This window comes from Macrosteles quadrilineatus, unplaced genomic scaffold, assembly GCF_028750875.1.
Source record: "Macrosteles quadrilineatus isolate MER2022 unplaced genomic scaffold, UCM_ALF_1.0 Scaffold_1__1_contigs__length_201487025, whole genome shotgun sequence".
Classification (NCBI taxonomy): domain Eukaryota; kingdom Metazoa; phylum Arthropoda; class Insecta; order Hemiptera; family Cicadellidae; genus Macrosteles; species Macrosteles quadrilineatus.
Genome location: NW_026542594.1, coordinates 125,524,603 through 125,540,384, shown reverse-complemented (window position 1 = coordinate 125,540,384; position 15,782 = coordinate 125,524,603). Strand labels below are relative to the sequence as shown.

The following is a 15,782-nucleotide window of genomic DNA, read 5'->3' as shown; positions in this document are numbered from 1 at the left end:
ATTGGGGATTTCCTTAACACTTTATTGTGCGAGTTTGTTCGTAGATTTAAATGTAAAGTGATTAATTTACGCTTGTAGTTCGTATGGAGACAGTTCCAAAAATTCAGAGAATCGCTTGGACCTGTGTTAAAATCTGTATTTTTTTTTTTTTTCAAAAGTGTCCGAAATTAAAGATGTGATCTACTTATAAAGAGTTGGTTTCGGCGTTACTTAAGGATTACTTGTCAACGTAAACCGATACTTTGTTGTGCTTACGTTATTCAGAATATTGTCTTTCTTTTTTAAATCTTTTACTGGAGTTCCTCTAAAGCTTAGACATGGTATTTGATGGACTGAAATCCATCCAAACTGATTCGGTTAGTGTAAAATCTATAATAGGAAAAATAAAAGTTTAAGAACACAGACACTGAGAGTAATCATCCAAATAAGTTTGGTAATGTCGCCGAAAAATTACTTGGAAACCGCATGATCTATTGATGAAACTGATTGAATGATGAAACTGATGATGAAAACTATTTAACAAAATGAATTTCAAACAGTTTGGGACCATTAACAATATTTACGTAGTAGTTGAGTTTTTTTAGAGATTTACCCTAAATGTTCTATTTATGATAAAACTTCAACCAAATTAAATAAACATATCGCTATATTTGGAATTGACTTTAGTCGCAATGTAAATCTCCCACTATTCATTAATTCTTGGATGAACGTATCAATAGCAGGTAATTTTATAATTTTGTATGAATAAAACCTACGTGGTTAAAACCAACCTTTGGAATAATTTGACTTCATGTTCTTGTTATAGCCTCCTGATTACCAATTAAATGTAAATAACTTTATGAGCCTTATTCTTATTTTCGTGATTACAAGAATAAATAATTGATAATATTTATATATAAGACAATTTACGTGTAGTAAACCAAAAAGATAACCTCTGTCACTGAATAGCATTTAAAATTAATATATATATATATATATTGGGTAGATACAAACCCCTCTGGAAAATACGATTATTCGTAGTAAAAAATTGCTAAAATAAAATAACAATTCATTGTCGTAAAACTACTGTAATTTCTAAGATTACTATTTAAGAATAAGTAAAAAGGAAAAACGACAGTATAATCACAAAATGCAAAAGATTATAATTTTTTTAATTCTTGGTCAATCCCCCAGAGTGGTTGGATTACTATTTTAAATCCTTTTAAATCTAAGTATAGGTTATTTACTATTTTAATAGAACTGCCTCTACTAAGTTTGCTTTGCTGCACTACGCTATATACTACTATATAGTTCAGTACTAAGCTATACTAAACTAATAAGCTACATACTATACTACTAAGCAATACACTTGGCAAATGTTGAATACGGTACTTTAGCAGAGGCAGATTTCACGAAAGGACATTTAGAAAGTGTCCTCAAAGTAAAAACTCTCAAAGTCTTCGTCAGTTTCATCTTCTACGAAAAAGGTGGCAGCGTTCTGATTTTCAGGGATGACATGACTCTCTGTTACGTTTTTATCAAAATGGGGTCCAATGATACCCACAAGGTGGAGTCCATTCTTGTTGGCGTTTTCTCCAGAATCCACGTTTAAACCAGAAGAGTTGGCAGTCGTATCAATCACGTTATTATTCTCACTTTCCATCATGATGCGATCTTCTTCTACATAATCAAAATCTAGAAATTCTTGGCGAGGATACTTATCATATAGACCCAGACTTCCATTGACATTGACAAAAACTGAGCTGGCATTGGTAGGGCTCCCCTCATCCGAAGAGTCACTTGAGGCATTGAAAGAGGAGTTGCCGGGTGGCCGGTGATGGATCATCCTGAAATTAAGATATGCGTTATTAAAGAAAGAATATTGCCTTGAATAATTTTTTTACTTTGAAATAAGGCAGGTCCGTGAAAACTTTGGCTTGCCTATTGCAGTACACTACTGCTTTTGTTCTGTGTAAATCTAGTTTCAGTGTGAAAAACCAATTAGTTAACGCAAACCACTATTTTTGTAATAGTACAAAGGAAACAAAACTATATAACAATAAGACTTCTACTACCAACAAATTTTCATAATTGTTTTTCAAACGTGACTTAAAACATTAACGATAAATTACAACGTGAAGAATCTACAGTATGCACAGCTGAACAAACCTATTTTGCTTATTCACACTTAAAAGACATAGTTATGAAAATTCTTGGACGTAGAAGTGTTAATTGTTAACTAGCTTGGTTATAGTTTTATTTCTTTCACATTGTAACTAGCTATACACTGGGCATGCTATGCAGTAAATGTAGTGCAATAGTGAATCAGAAAATAATATAGAAATAGAATAGAAAATGAATAGAAAAGTATCCTATGGTTGTGGCTAAAAACCCAACTGAAAGGCCTACTATTCACATTTAAACCTTTAAGTTAGTCAGCATACCTTACTGAATCTTTGAAAACGAACTCTAAAAAAATCTAAAGCTAGTAGTTTGCCCTAAAGACAATTTTCTTGTTAGTCGTCATTCGTCACTCTGCTAGATAATAAGCTTTACCCTGACACCTCAGTTGTTAAAATCTGTTGAATATGGTGGGTGATAAAAGGTATGTAACCAGGAAACCCCTTATCGTATTAAGTAAGCAGATAGATAATTCAAATTCGTATAAATATTAGGATTTACAGAAGAGTTCAAGTTCCGTAAGAAAATAATTTGAGAAATATTATTTGTTATAGTATTTCGTTTATACAGAGTGCAGGGGTAGGTTTTAGCTCAAAATTTTTACAGGTCTTGACAAAACTAAACAGTTAACATAAAAAAACTCGGTACACTAAAAGCAAAATGGCATCATAACGTTTTAACTATTTGAGATATCAGTTTGCGGCAACCTTCTTAGATTTTAGGTGCTTCAATAATGATGGTTAATTTATACAATTTTCTCTTAGGGGGAGTGGGGGTAGGGAGTTGCTAGAGATTTTAAAAGGGAAGTATAGTCAACATTAATATAATTTTACAGGTCTTGATGAAACTAAATAATTGACATAGAGAAAATAGAAATAAGACAACTACTAACAAAATGGCAGCTAAAAATGTTTAAAACACTGGTTATTAAACGTAATTTTTAGCTGTCATTTTGTTAATAGTGGTCTGATTTCTATTTTATTTATGTCGATTGTTTGTTTCGTCAAGACCTGTAAAATTATATGAATGTCGAATATACCTCGCTTTAAATATTTTGATCTACCTACTAGTTACTCTCACTATCCATTAGGGCTAAAACTTTAAAATTATCCGCAAGTTTGCCGCAAACCGATTTCTAATATCTCAAATGGTTAAGTTAAGGGGGATGCAAGTTACTTTTTTGTATATTAAACACTGAGATAATTGTGTTAAGAAGTTTTGAATAATTTATATTAGACAATAATAATAAAAGGCTACCGAATAGTGTTTGAAGTCATAGACTTCGGGGAGTAGAACCTGTCCCCTTCGTTTTGTGGATGGAATTAGATATTTCAAGCAACCCCAAATTCTACCTGAAAGACCCCAGATCAGTTTGGATGATCCAGAACTACCCTTTGACCGCGGATCAGTTCGTAGGTGGTTATGGGAAATGGGAACGAGAGTGAATTTAGGTCTACAGGTCGACACTTCCAAGTGTCTGTTCATATATTCACATGTTTGACAATGCATTTTTTCTACTAACAATTACATCGTTAATATTATTCACGAGATAATTTATTAGTAAATAATATTTTTTTGAATGTTGTATGATTTACATTTATTGCTACTCAGCACACTACAGCCACACTATTTAAATTCATGTTTTAAAATCCATTTACTTACAGGAATAATACGAACGAGACTTAGGAATTGGTTAGATAATTTATAGATATTTTTATTTCAAAATTCCACAATTAGGGTAGTATTTTAAAGTATATCGGTCCTCATGAGACAAGTATAAGGACGATACATTCAGCATGCTGATAGTGGTTAAGTTAATAGCTGGCAACTTTCAGGATTTCTGCTTATTGTCTAATTTTACTGCATATAATGGACCCTTGTTTGTAAAAAAAGCACCAGGGAAAATTCAAGTAGTGTAAGGCTTTGCCAAAGGAGAGTAAAGTAAGGTCTTGATGAATACATTTCAGCTAAACATGGTGAAATAAAATTGATTATTTTCACATGGGAGGTGGTGCCATATGTGGTTTTTGACTCTATGGTATCTGCTTTTATTAATGTGATTTTAAAATACAAATAGTTCACAGTTATTACTAATTTTCCGGGCTTATACTTATTACATGAAATCTAGTTGTTGTTTCTCAACAGATGTATGAGTTCTGTAATCCAAAAACCACGCTGTCATTCCACCTGTAACCATTGATCACAAAAATGCCATTAAACAAAATGTGCATTGTATGAAAATGGTATTGTGCAGTTAAATTAAGGCTGGCTATTACTTACGGCTCATAACACTCATAATAGGTGCTGTTCTTGGCCATTGCTGAAAAAAATAATATTAGTTAATTTCTATTCCATGAAAGGGTAAGAATATGGAGAGGTAAGGGATTTTTAAAGATGAGCAGTAAATAGATTTATCATTAAAAACCTGACAGGTTAGGTAAAACTCCCACGAAAATTAATTCAACTCATTCTGAACCAAATATAAAAATGGGAAATTTCTAAATAAAAAATATATACCCCAAGAGGTATGTACATACCCATGCCGCAGCAAACCTGCAGGCCAAGCGAATTGCCATTCTCATTGGATTTTCACTTTAATATTTCCCAAAACATGTATAATTTATTCCCTATATCAATAACATTAGGTTTAACAAGTGTTTCGGCTTAGTGCTACAGAGAAGGTAATAAAGGCTATTTTTCCTTTTTTATGTTAGTAGTCTAGTTAAATATATATTTATTGACCAAGTTTTATCAAAATATACCCATAAACAAGCAAATGATAACAGTTTACGTACTCACCAAAACAATTCAAGATACAAATGTTTTAAGCTCTACAAAATGGCTGGAAAAGAAATTGGGAAATTCTATGTTCAAAGGGCGAAAATGAGACAGCTAATTTCTTACTCCATTTAAACCCGTTCTCATATCCAAAACATGTTGGTAGGTAAACTTTTTCGAATAAAGGAAGATTTACACGTTTGTAGCAAATGTCATCAAAAACGGTTCTCGTGTTTCATCAAGTACTCGAACCAACAGGAATGAGTTCATTTTGTGTTCCTGCTTAAAAATATTATCATGATTGTATTGTTATCATAATTTATAAGTATTTTTTCATCAAAATTTTCATGTTAGATTTTTTGGTGGAAATATTAGTTTTGAGCCCCCCTGAACCCAAAAAAAGAGGTTTTCGAAGTGATGCCTGTGTGTGTGTTTGTGGATGTGTGTAGAGAGATACAGACCACACCTGGGGTCCGATTTTGATAACATTTGGTAAGTATGTACCAACCCATGGTATCTCCAGGTGTTCTTTTTTCAATTTATATTTTTACGGTGATTTTCCCATAAGATCCATAAAACAAACAAACAATCAAAATAGTATTTAGTAAAAATTGTGTACGTTAGCCCATTTTACATAAAACATAAAAAATATTTATTCTATCTTTTTAAAAATGGCCGCCACTTTCCAAAATGGCACAAATTTGGAAATAGGAAAAGTGTATTGTTTACCTTGATTTAATATTGTAAGACCGACCCATGCTTAAATTAAATTTATGTTAATCCAATTTAAATTTTCAAAAATAAAATTTAATTTATTTTTTATCTGTTTTAACTTGGTGTCGTTTTATTGATGATTGTAATGCTAAATAACAGTTTTCTTGAATTTTTCATTAAATATGCCATTAAATGAAAAATATTAAATGAACGCGAATTTAAAAACTATGCATTGGATCAAGATAAATTTGTTAGGCTATAACATCTCTTCTTTCTTAACATACATACCAAGTCTCATATACAGGGTGTTGAAAATTTCTGGAACCAACATTATATCTAGTGCGTGGTTAAAGAAAAACAACTGATATTTTGTGTACGGATATACTATGGACTTACCTATCTTTTGGTGCCTTATGAAATTTTTTACCACTTATAGGGAACGTCCTGTGGAGGATGCAGTAAAATGTTTTAATGGAAGCCTATGGTAAATGATACATCATTTTAAAGGCCATTTTTTTCTGAGTAAGGAGCCACAAGTTTCATTTCAAAAGGACCATCCTAGTGAAAATGGCGTTTTACTAAACTTATTTTTAACAGAAATACCAATTAAGCTTTCAATTATTTCCAAAAACTTCAAACAGTCGCCATTTTTGCTAGGGTGGTCCTTTTGAGATGAAACTTGTGGTTCCTTACTCAGAAAAAAATTGCCTTTAAAATGATGTATCATTTACCATAGGCTTCCATTAAAACTTTTTACTGCATCCTTCACAGGACCTCCCCTATAAGTGTTAAACAATTTCATAAGGCACCAAAAGATAGCTAAAACCATAGTATATCCGTACACAAAATATCAGTTGTTTTTCTTTAACCACTCACCAGATATAATGTTGGGTCCAGACATTTTCAACACCCTGTATATCGGTTGAAGAAAATCAAAGATTAAAATCGTTATGTAAAAATACAAAACGGCGAATTAATGAAGCGATTTTGGAAAAAGTATTATTCTTGGTTTTCTATTTATTTGACACTATGAAACATGACGTAAATTATGCCTCCCTCTTGTGTATGAACCCTGAGTGTATGTTTACTCGTGGATCTTCTGAAGACGACAAAACAGCTTCGTGCTTTTGTAATTTATTTCAAAGAATACTATACTCCAAACTTATTTCATGCGATATTATTATCAAACTCAAAAAGATCGTTTATACCTTATTATTACTATTGACATTATTAATAGATTATTTATAGCTGTACCATTTTTTTTGTCTGAAAGTACAAAAATACGTCAAATAACACTTGTCATAAATATATGTACATTTATACTGTTTACTCAGAATACGGTAAATACGGTACATAAAAAGTCGATATAAGTCTAATCGAAATCGATCACCACTTACTATATTTTATATGTATGTATACCATCTCTTGGGTAAACAGTATAAGTGTAAATATTTTATTACAAATGCTATTTGACGTATTTTTGTACTTTTAGGTATTTAATAACAAGTATAATGCTGATCAAGACGGTATCATATTTTTTTACAAATACGTAGTTGAACGAGTCTCTCGCAGCTTGCTATGCAAACATTGTATTTCTCTCCCCATTTCTGATACTGTGATAGTTAGTTGATGTGATATTGGATTTTACAAATTACCCTACCAGTATGGCTGGGTTAAAATGTTGTCATTTTGACAGATATCAGTAATTGACAGCAGCACACTCTGTCGGCGGCTCCATTTAACTAAGTCCAATTTCTCTCAATTGTCGAAAACTTTATCATAGGATTGGGAGGTTTACTTCTGTCAACATATCAATACCTTGATGAGTTAATAGTAGAACTTAAACGTTCAAAAGAATTACATATGGTAAATTAATTATAAAATACAAGCCTCATTTCTATGTCCTAAAGGGATAGTTGATCTATGTCTCCAAGTATAATATAAAATAGGTTGGTTGATTCGTGACTGATTACTCATAAGTCGTGAAATACTCAAAAGTCGTATTTTGAATCCGATCATTTCTCGCTGACATAGTCTCGATGGGTTTTAATTTCAGTTTTCATTTTCGACATGTTAGTTAGTCTTAGTATGTAGACTTGGCTCGAACTTCTTGACTTGGAATGAACATTTTAAATTTGGCTCAGTAAAATAGTTATTGAGTTATTATAATTATTACGAAAATTAATATCATTGAGTTTTTTTTTTTACTTTTTTTCTGTAAAATGGATATCCTTTTTATGATAACAGAGAGTATTTTAAGATATACTTATTATTTCATGATTTTAACGGGTGGTACTGTGCGTGTATTATGTTACCAGGACAAACTTTGAGCAACTTTTTGTTTTTAAAATAATTGAAATTATCCCTTCGACACAAAAATTTAATAAATTAACACAATATGAATTACTTATAGAACAAATTTAAATTCTTCATAAAATCTCGCAGAAACATCCTATTTCCTATAAAGGATTTGAGTGAATTTCAAAATAATCCTAAGTTTATAAATTACATCTCTCTTCCATATAAAAGAGGGGAGAAAGAATGTCCACATAAATACGTTGGTAAACTATACTTTTACTAAGCAGCAGTTATAAGGTGAAAAATAAGTTATCGGTATTAAGAATATTTTTTTGCTGGTTTCAAGTTTATCAAAATTACCGTTATCTTATTCCTTTGCTGATGTACAGGTACAATTGTTTTAAAACATCGGTAACTGATCACGATGAAATTCTAAGCTGACTCAGTAAACGATAAGAGATGTGACGTTGACCCACAAATGTTTATATCAGCATTTACTAGTGAGTCGGGATTATAAATACTTTACTTATCGCCATATTGTGAAATCAAATTAAGGACTTATGTTTAACAATGTCTTATGAACGACGTTATACAGTGTGTAAATTAAGTATGGATACAATTCTGTATTTTAAAAACCGAAATATGTAAGATAGAAATATTCTGCTCATTGCATAATTTGTTAACAAAGGTTCCGCGTTATTTAGATAAAAATATATGTTAACTTCCCTAACAGGATAAGGGATGCTACCCTTATTGAGTGACTCTTCATTTTGAAGGGTTTGTCTAAAGAAACACAATGACGCAAACCCGAGGTAGATATCTCACCCCTAGCCAAAATGGCAGGTATTCCAAAATTTGATTTAGGGTATGTGAAAAAGCGCCAATTTCACAAATGGAAACACGTCTGTATATTTTTGACCGAAATAGATAGAAATATTCTGTTAATGGCATTGATTGTTAACAAAAGTTCCGGGCTTTTACATTTAAAATATGTTTTAACCCCCCTAACAGAGTATGGGTAGGGGATGACTTATTTTTCCAAATAGCAACCCCTATTGAGTGATCCCTCATTTTACGGGGTTTTTTTTAATACAATGAGGCGTGAGATATCTACTTTGGGTTTGTGTCATTGTATTTCTTTATGCAAACCCTTCAAAATGAGGGGTCACTCAATAAGGGTTGCTATTTCAAAAAAGGCCACGCCTTGCCCACACCCACCCTGTCAGGGGGGTTAAAAATATTTTTGATGTAAAAGATCTCGGAACCTTTGTTAACAATCAATGCCAAAAACAGAATATTTCGGTAAAAATAAAAATAAAGACTTGTTTCCATATTTGTAAAATTGGAGTTGTTTACATACCCTAAATCAAATTTTGGGATACCTGCTATTTTGGCTAGGGATTAGATGTCTACCTCGGGTTTGCATTCCTGTATTTCTTTATACAGCCCCTTCAAAATGAGAGGTCACTCAATAGGGGTAGCTATTTGAAAAAGGCTCACCACCTGCCCCCACCCACAATGTTAGAGGGGTTAAAAATATTTTTGATGTAAAATATCCCAGAACCTTTGTTAAAAATCAATGCCACAAACAGAATATTTCTATCTAATTTGGTTTAAGAAATACAGATTCATTTCCATACTTAATTTACACACTGTCAACTGATATACTTTTACGCGCAGTTCTGGAACGTATCTGGCTAACCTCCTGGAGTCATTCACGCATTTCTGGAACACATCTGGCTAACCCCCTGGAGTCATGCACACAGTTCTGGGACACATCTGGCTAACCTTCTGTAGTCGTGAATGCAGTTCTGGAACGTATCGGACTAACACCCTGGAGCCATGCACGCAGTTCTGGAACACATCTGGCTAACCTCCTGTAATCGTGCACACAGTTCTGGAACGTATCTGGCTAACCTTCTGAAGTCATGCACGTAGTTCTGGAACCCATCTGGCTAACCCCCTGGAGTCATGCACAGAGTTCTGGGTCACATCTGGATAACCCCCTGGAGTCATGCCCACAGTTCATGAACACATTTGGCTAACCTCCTAGAGTCATACACGCAGTTCTGGAACGTATCTGCCTAAACCCCTTGAGTCATGCACGTAGTTCTGGAACTATCTGGCTAACTCCCTGGAGTCATGCATGCCGTTCTGGAACGTATCTGGCTAACCCCCTGGAGTCATGCACACAGTTCTGGAACGTATCTGGCTAACCCCCTGGAGTCATGCACACAGTTCTGGAACGTATCTGGCTAACCCCCTGGAGTCATGCACGCAGTTCTGGAACGCCCCTGAAGTCATGCTCGCAGTTCATGCTACCCCTGTTACCTGACTCTGTCACATAGCGCAATTATGACAAGCCCCAATGCAACCGGACTTGCCTGGGTTTCCAAGCTGCTGCTGTGTTGTGTTGTTTTAATGTTTTAATAAGAATTTGCTGTGCACTACTTCAGAGTATTTAATGATTCTACTTAAACTTAGGGTGTAAACTATTGCCGTAAGTTTCGTGGCATGACCTAAACCCAGTACCGCTTTACTATTTCGTTTTAATGTCCCCAAAAGCCAAAAGCACCATTCGTTCGAATTAATAAATACAGGGTTAGGCAAAAGTCTGGAAAGTTAACTTTTTAACGCGTTGCAGTAGGAAAACCAAACTCGGCACATATTTACAACATAAGAAATTGCACTTTTTCATCAAAGTTACAACTTTGCCCCAGTCCCCAAAATGGGGTATTTTGGGGGCAGCCCCAAATTTTCAAATGTAAACACCTTTCATGTGATTATTGATGTAAAGAATCAAATTTACAAAGACTCGTATTCGTGCCGTTTTTAGTTTATTTTTTTTTATAATTGACATTTTGTAAATGCAGCAAATCTCTTCTTCAAAATACCCAAACCGATAATGATCCATCCGTTTTTTAATAAAATTCTGATACCTGCATGGTGAAGATGAAAATCATTTTGACAAGTGTAAAAGACTACATACTACAAACATGCTTATACACTTATTATATGGAAATATCTATCTGCAAAGTAATCGAATACTGTGATTTAAGTTAAAGTTGTTGCCAGTTTTTTAATTATATTGCCGTATTTAATGTAAGCCACTGACAGATTGGGCTGATCTAAATTAGGTACTCCTCTAACTTCCGTCAAATACACGAACTTTTGACCAAAGTCAACCTGGTAAAGTCGAACGACTTGTTGTGAGCTTATTGTCATGACCATCAACTATGTCAGCAGCAAAACATTAGGTAGAAAAATATAATTTTGGGCAGGAGCACATTCTGTGACTGCCTTACACAACTATGATTGTTTAAAAAAGTTTGTTACCGCTGTTCTATATAGATAGGATGTCTACTTCAGTATCCAATAGTCCATGGTAGTATTTAAATAAATAATCAAGATTCCCTATTTACATTTTTTTCTATGCTGAATAGCAAGTTGGGTAGATATTACGTTAGTCGAAATAGTCGTTATCAGTGTTACTTGCTGATGTAAAAGTGCAGTTGTTTTCAAAGTCACAGCTGCAGCTGATTCAACAACTACAGTACGACGAAATTCCAAACGGACACACTATCCTGATAACTAGTGTGACGCAAACCAACAAATATTTATCCGCGCATTTACACTAAAGCCCAGAAAGTATACAGCGTGGCTGAAAAGTAACTTGTACCCCCCCTTAACTTTTCAACCATTTGAGATTTGAAATCTGTTTGCGGCAACCTTCTTAGGTATGAGGGGCTACAATAATTATGGTCAATTTTGAAAATTTTGCCCTTAGGGGTAGTGGGGGTGGGGGGTATCTCAAAATTTTCAAATGACAAGTATAGTCGAGTTTGGTATCATTTTACAGGGCTTGACGAAACATAAAATTGACATAAAGAAAACCAAAATCGGCCCACTAATAACAAAATGGCGCCCTAAAACGTTTCAAATTCAAATAGCCATGAGGATGGCAAAAAAATGAATTGCACCCCTTTAACTTTTTAACTATTTGAGATATTTGAAATCGGTTTGCAGCAAATTGTTTGGAAATGAAAGGCTACAATAATTATGGGTAATTTTGAAAATTTTGCCCTTAGGGGTAGCGGGGGTAGGAAACTCAAAATTTTCAAACAGCAAGTATAGTCGAGTTTGGTATCATTTTGCAGGTCTTTACAAAACATAATAATTAACATAAAGAAAATAGAAATCGGACCATTAATAAAAAAATGGCAGTTCAAAATTACTTTTAATAACCAGTGTCTTAACCATTTTTAGCTGCTATTTTGTTATTAATTGCCCGACTTCTATTTTATTTATGTTAAATGTTATGTTTTGTCAAGACCTGTAAAATGATAGCAAACTCGACTATACTTGCTATTTGAAAATTTTGAGCTACCCCCTACCACCGCTACCCCTAAGGGCAAAATTTTCAAAACTCACCATAATCATTGTAGCCCTTTATATCCAAACAAGTTGCTGCAAACCGATTTAAATATCTCAAATAGTTAAAAAGTTAAAGGGGATGCAAGTTAATTTTCAGCCACCCTCATGGTTATTTGGATTTGAAACGTTTTAGGACGCCATTTTGTTATTAGTGGGCCGATTTTGGTTTTCTTTATGTCAATTTTTATGTTTCGTCACGACCTCTAAAATAATACCAAACTCGACTATACTTGTCATTTGAAAATTTTGAGATACCCCCTACCCCCACTAACCCTAACGGCAAAATTGTCAAAATTTATAATAATTATTGTAGCCCTTCATACTTAAGAAGGTTGCCACAAACAGATTTCAAATATCTCAAATGATTGACAAGTTAAGAGGGGGGTGCAAGTTACTTTTCAACCACCCTGTTAAAACAACCAAAAAACGCAAAATATAAGATACTTTACCTTAACAGTGTTATTATAAGTAGTAGTAAGTATAGTAGTTTCTACAAGTATCGAAATTCAACAAATATTTTGTGGTAACTTTAAATAGCAATTTTAATTAATCTAACAACAATGGTAAATACTGTCAAAAACCACTGTATAAGACGTACTTAAGAGCAACTCCTTAATATACGGGTTTTATGCCAGGATAAAATGTATGGACATGTTTTGGCTTCGGTATTAGTACGGTTGTTACCACGAGACTCAGATTTAGGAATTTTTTTAATTTGTCATACAAAAAGAGTTAATTTGTCAAAAGTACAAAAAATATTTTTCTAAGTGGTATGTCGCATCGTTAACCACCGTTAAAAGTCACAGTCTCGGGGTCGTAAATAAGCTGCGAGATACAGTAAACCAAAATATGAAACATTTTAACTTAAAATAATTAAAGATAAGTCACTTGATTTATAAATAAATATCACAGTGTTGTCATATTTTGGTTGAGCTAAGCAGAGACATATTCCTTCCTTTGGGAGGTGAGGTTGAGATTGTAGTCTTTCACAGAATACTAACTAATTATAAATAAAACATTTATATAAAGTCTATTTGTCACAAGTCTTACTACTACGATAAACATTTATAGTCGTTTCAATAAATCATGTATCTTATTACTGTAGTTTTATATATTAATCATGAATGTGCAAATTAAATCTTAACATCATTTTTTAGTGTGACTTTAGGATTATTCTTTCAATATTTCCAACTTTGGAACAGTTAACTGACTCAATAGCACTTTTCAATCCACCGGGACATTTGTGAAAAGCTGAAACCGCAACAGAAAACTGGCTACATGGCAACCCTAGAATATCAGCAGCTAGATTATCTGAAAAATCTAAAAGTTAGTTATGCTAGATAAAATAGAATCACTTACCGATAACACCAACAACTAGGAGGATCATCATAAAGATGAGGGGCATGGAGCAGGAGGTTCTTCGCTCTTCTGCCTCCTTAAGGCCTTCGGTGGTGAAGTAGTAAGTTCTACCGGGCATCGCGCTGCGTCTCGATCACTTGACTTGCTGCTGGACAAATCTGGACTGACTCAGAGCTGAGCGAATGTCATATCGAAACTATCATAACGACCATTCGATATTGCCACCAGGTGAACTGTGACTCATAGGCTGGCTGCCTGATCAGCTGACTTAATCAACTACAACATCCATATGAACTAGCCGTTGCCGTATTTTTTTTACTACTGTATAAAATGTACAACTTTGTGTTTACAAAAAATTTATTTAATTTTAGTAATGGTTTTAATTGTTCCCTGAATCGTGTCTAATGATACTTGATCAAACTTTTTAAATTTTGTGGTCATGATATTGTTTAAAAAAAAACTACAACAAATAAAATGCAGTTTTGATTATATGTATTTTTTGTGTTTGTGTTATAAATTTACACTGATATGGTAATAATAATAATAATAATAATAATAATAGTGATAACCATAATATTTTTACTGCCGTAAAAACAATTTAAATATTTGAATGATATCCGTCAACAGTAGTAAATACAGGTTATAACATATTAAGCAATCCGTAATACCAATGATTATCGGAGAAACGTTACACTAACATTGAAAAATAACACCAAATCAATAAACAAAATGGATGTATTCCTTGGCAACCCAAAACCTTTTTAGAAGTAGCATAAAATGTATTTCATCCCTCTATTCCCTTAACTGCAGGGAGCCTGTTCAGGAACCTCACTCCTGTCTGAGAGGGCTTAATGCTGCTCGTGAACTGTTTTGAGCTAACATGTATTGTTCTCTGTCCCATGTAGGATATTAGTGTATATCCTGGCCTTCAGTTAATATGCATTGAATTTGGAAAGGGATATCCAGGATATACAGGGAGGTAAGAGTCAGTACGCCCAACTCCCTGAAGACGGCTCTACATGACTCTCGCACCTTCCATTTAGAAACAATTCTGAGTGCTCTCTTTTGAACACAGAACAAAATTTGGAAGTCCGCTTCTGCACATCCACCCCAAAGTGCAATGCCATAAGACAGATGAGGATAAATTAGGTCATTAGAAAACATTTTCTGGAAAAAATGTTGTCTGTACTCTTCAGGCAAAACAGCCTGCAGATGCCTTCATACAGACGTTGTCAAGGTGGTTACTATAATTGAGCCCTTGGTCAACGGTGATCAAAATAAATTTAAAAGAATGGGAATAAATGAGTCAACCATGACCGTTACAACCTCAACAGAATTATAACCGTGTTGTTTTGGTGCACTTGGAAATTATGCATAATAAGGTCACCGTGGGAACCTATGGCAATTTATATATCATCGCAAACTAGATTTTTACCTAAAAACAATGGTACAAGTATGTCTCTTCGGAGGCAAAAACAAAATGAACTAGAATCATTTGAATTTAAATACAGGATTTTTTTGTAATTCTTGTCTAGGTTTGTCTTTGTCGCCGTTATTGCAAAGTGTAAACAAAGAACAAAATAAGGATTGATGGACCATCTACGAATATAAGAAGCCTGAGACAATACAAACAAAGATAGTAAAGGCGTAAAGGCATGTATAAGTTCAACTGGAGCATTGATTATTGTTAACTAATCAGTTCCTATTTAGGAGGACTTAATACAATCACGAATCCACATAAATATCCTACCTTTCTCACACATCCTTTTGCCATATAAAACAGAATTGTTAACTGTTGTGTAAGTTAGGTTTGGTAATGATAGATTAGAACAGTGTCATTTTATATTATATTAGTTTTTTTCAAAGACTTCTAATACTGTACAATATCATTATTATAGTGAACTATGTCACTAGTTCTTGCTGAAGTGAGAAGAAGAGCCAAACAGAGCGAATTGAATTCCTCATGACAGTTCCCTCATTTCATAATTAATTAATTAATATGTCTGGTCTGGACTTGGTTCACAGTGCTGTAAAACGGA

At 33.6% G+C, this 15,782-nt stretch overlaps 1 protein-coding gene across 1 annotated transcript; it reads right to left on the bottom strand.

The window, feature by feature from the left end:
* Positions 1 to 1,318: 1,318 nt before the first annotated feature.
* On the bottom strand, positions 1,319 to 13,885 carry LOC128984794 (uncharacterized). The gene is made up of 3 exons (XM_054404164.1): positions 13,744 to 13,885; positions 4,441 to 4,480; positions 1,319 to 1,826 (listed from the first exon to the last, which is right to left on the bottom strand). The coding sequence occupies exons 1-3, from the start codon at positions 13,859 to 13,861 to the stop codon at positions 1,403 to 1,405; spliced, it is 582 nt and encodes a 193-aa protein (XP_054260139.1). The 5' UTR covers positions 13,862 to 13,885; the 3' UTR covers positions 1,319 to 1,402.
* Positions 13,886 to 15,782: the final 1,897 nt, after the last annotated feature.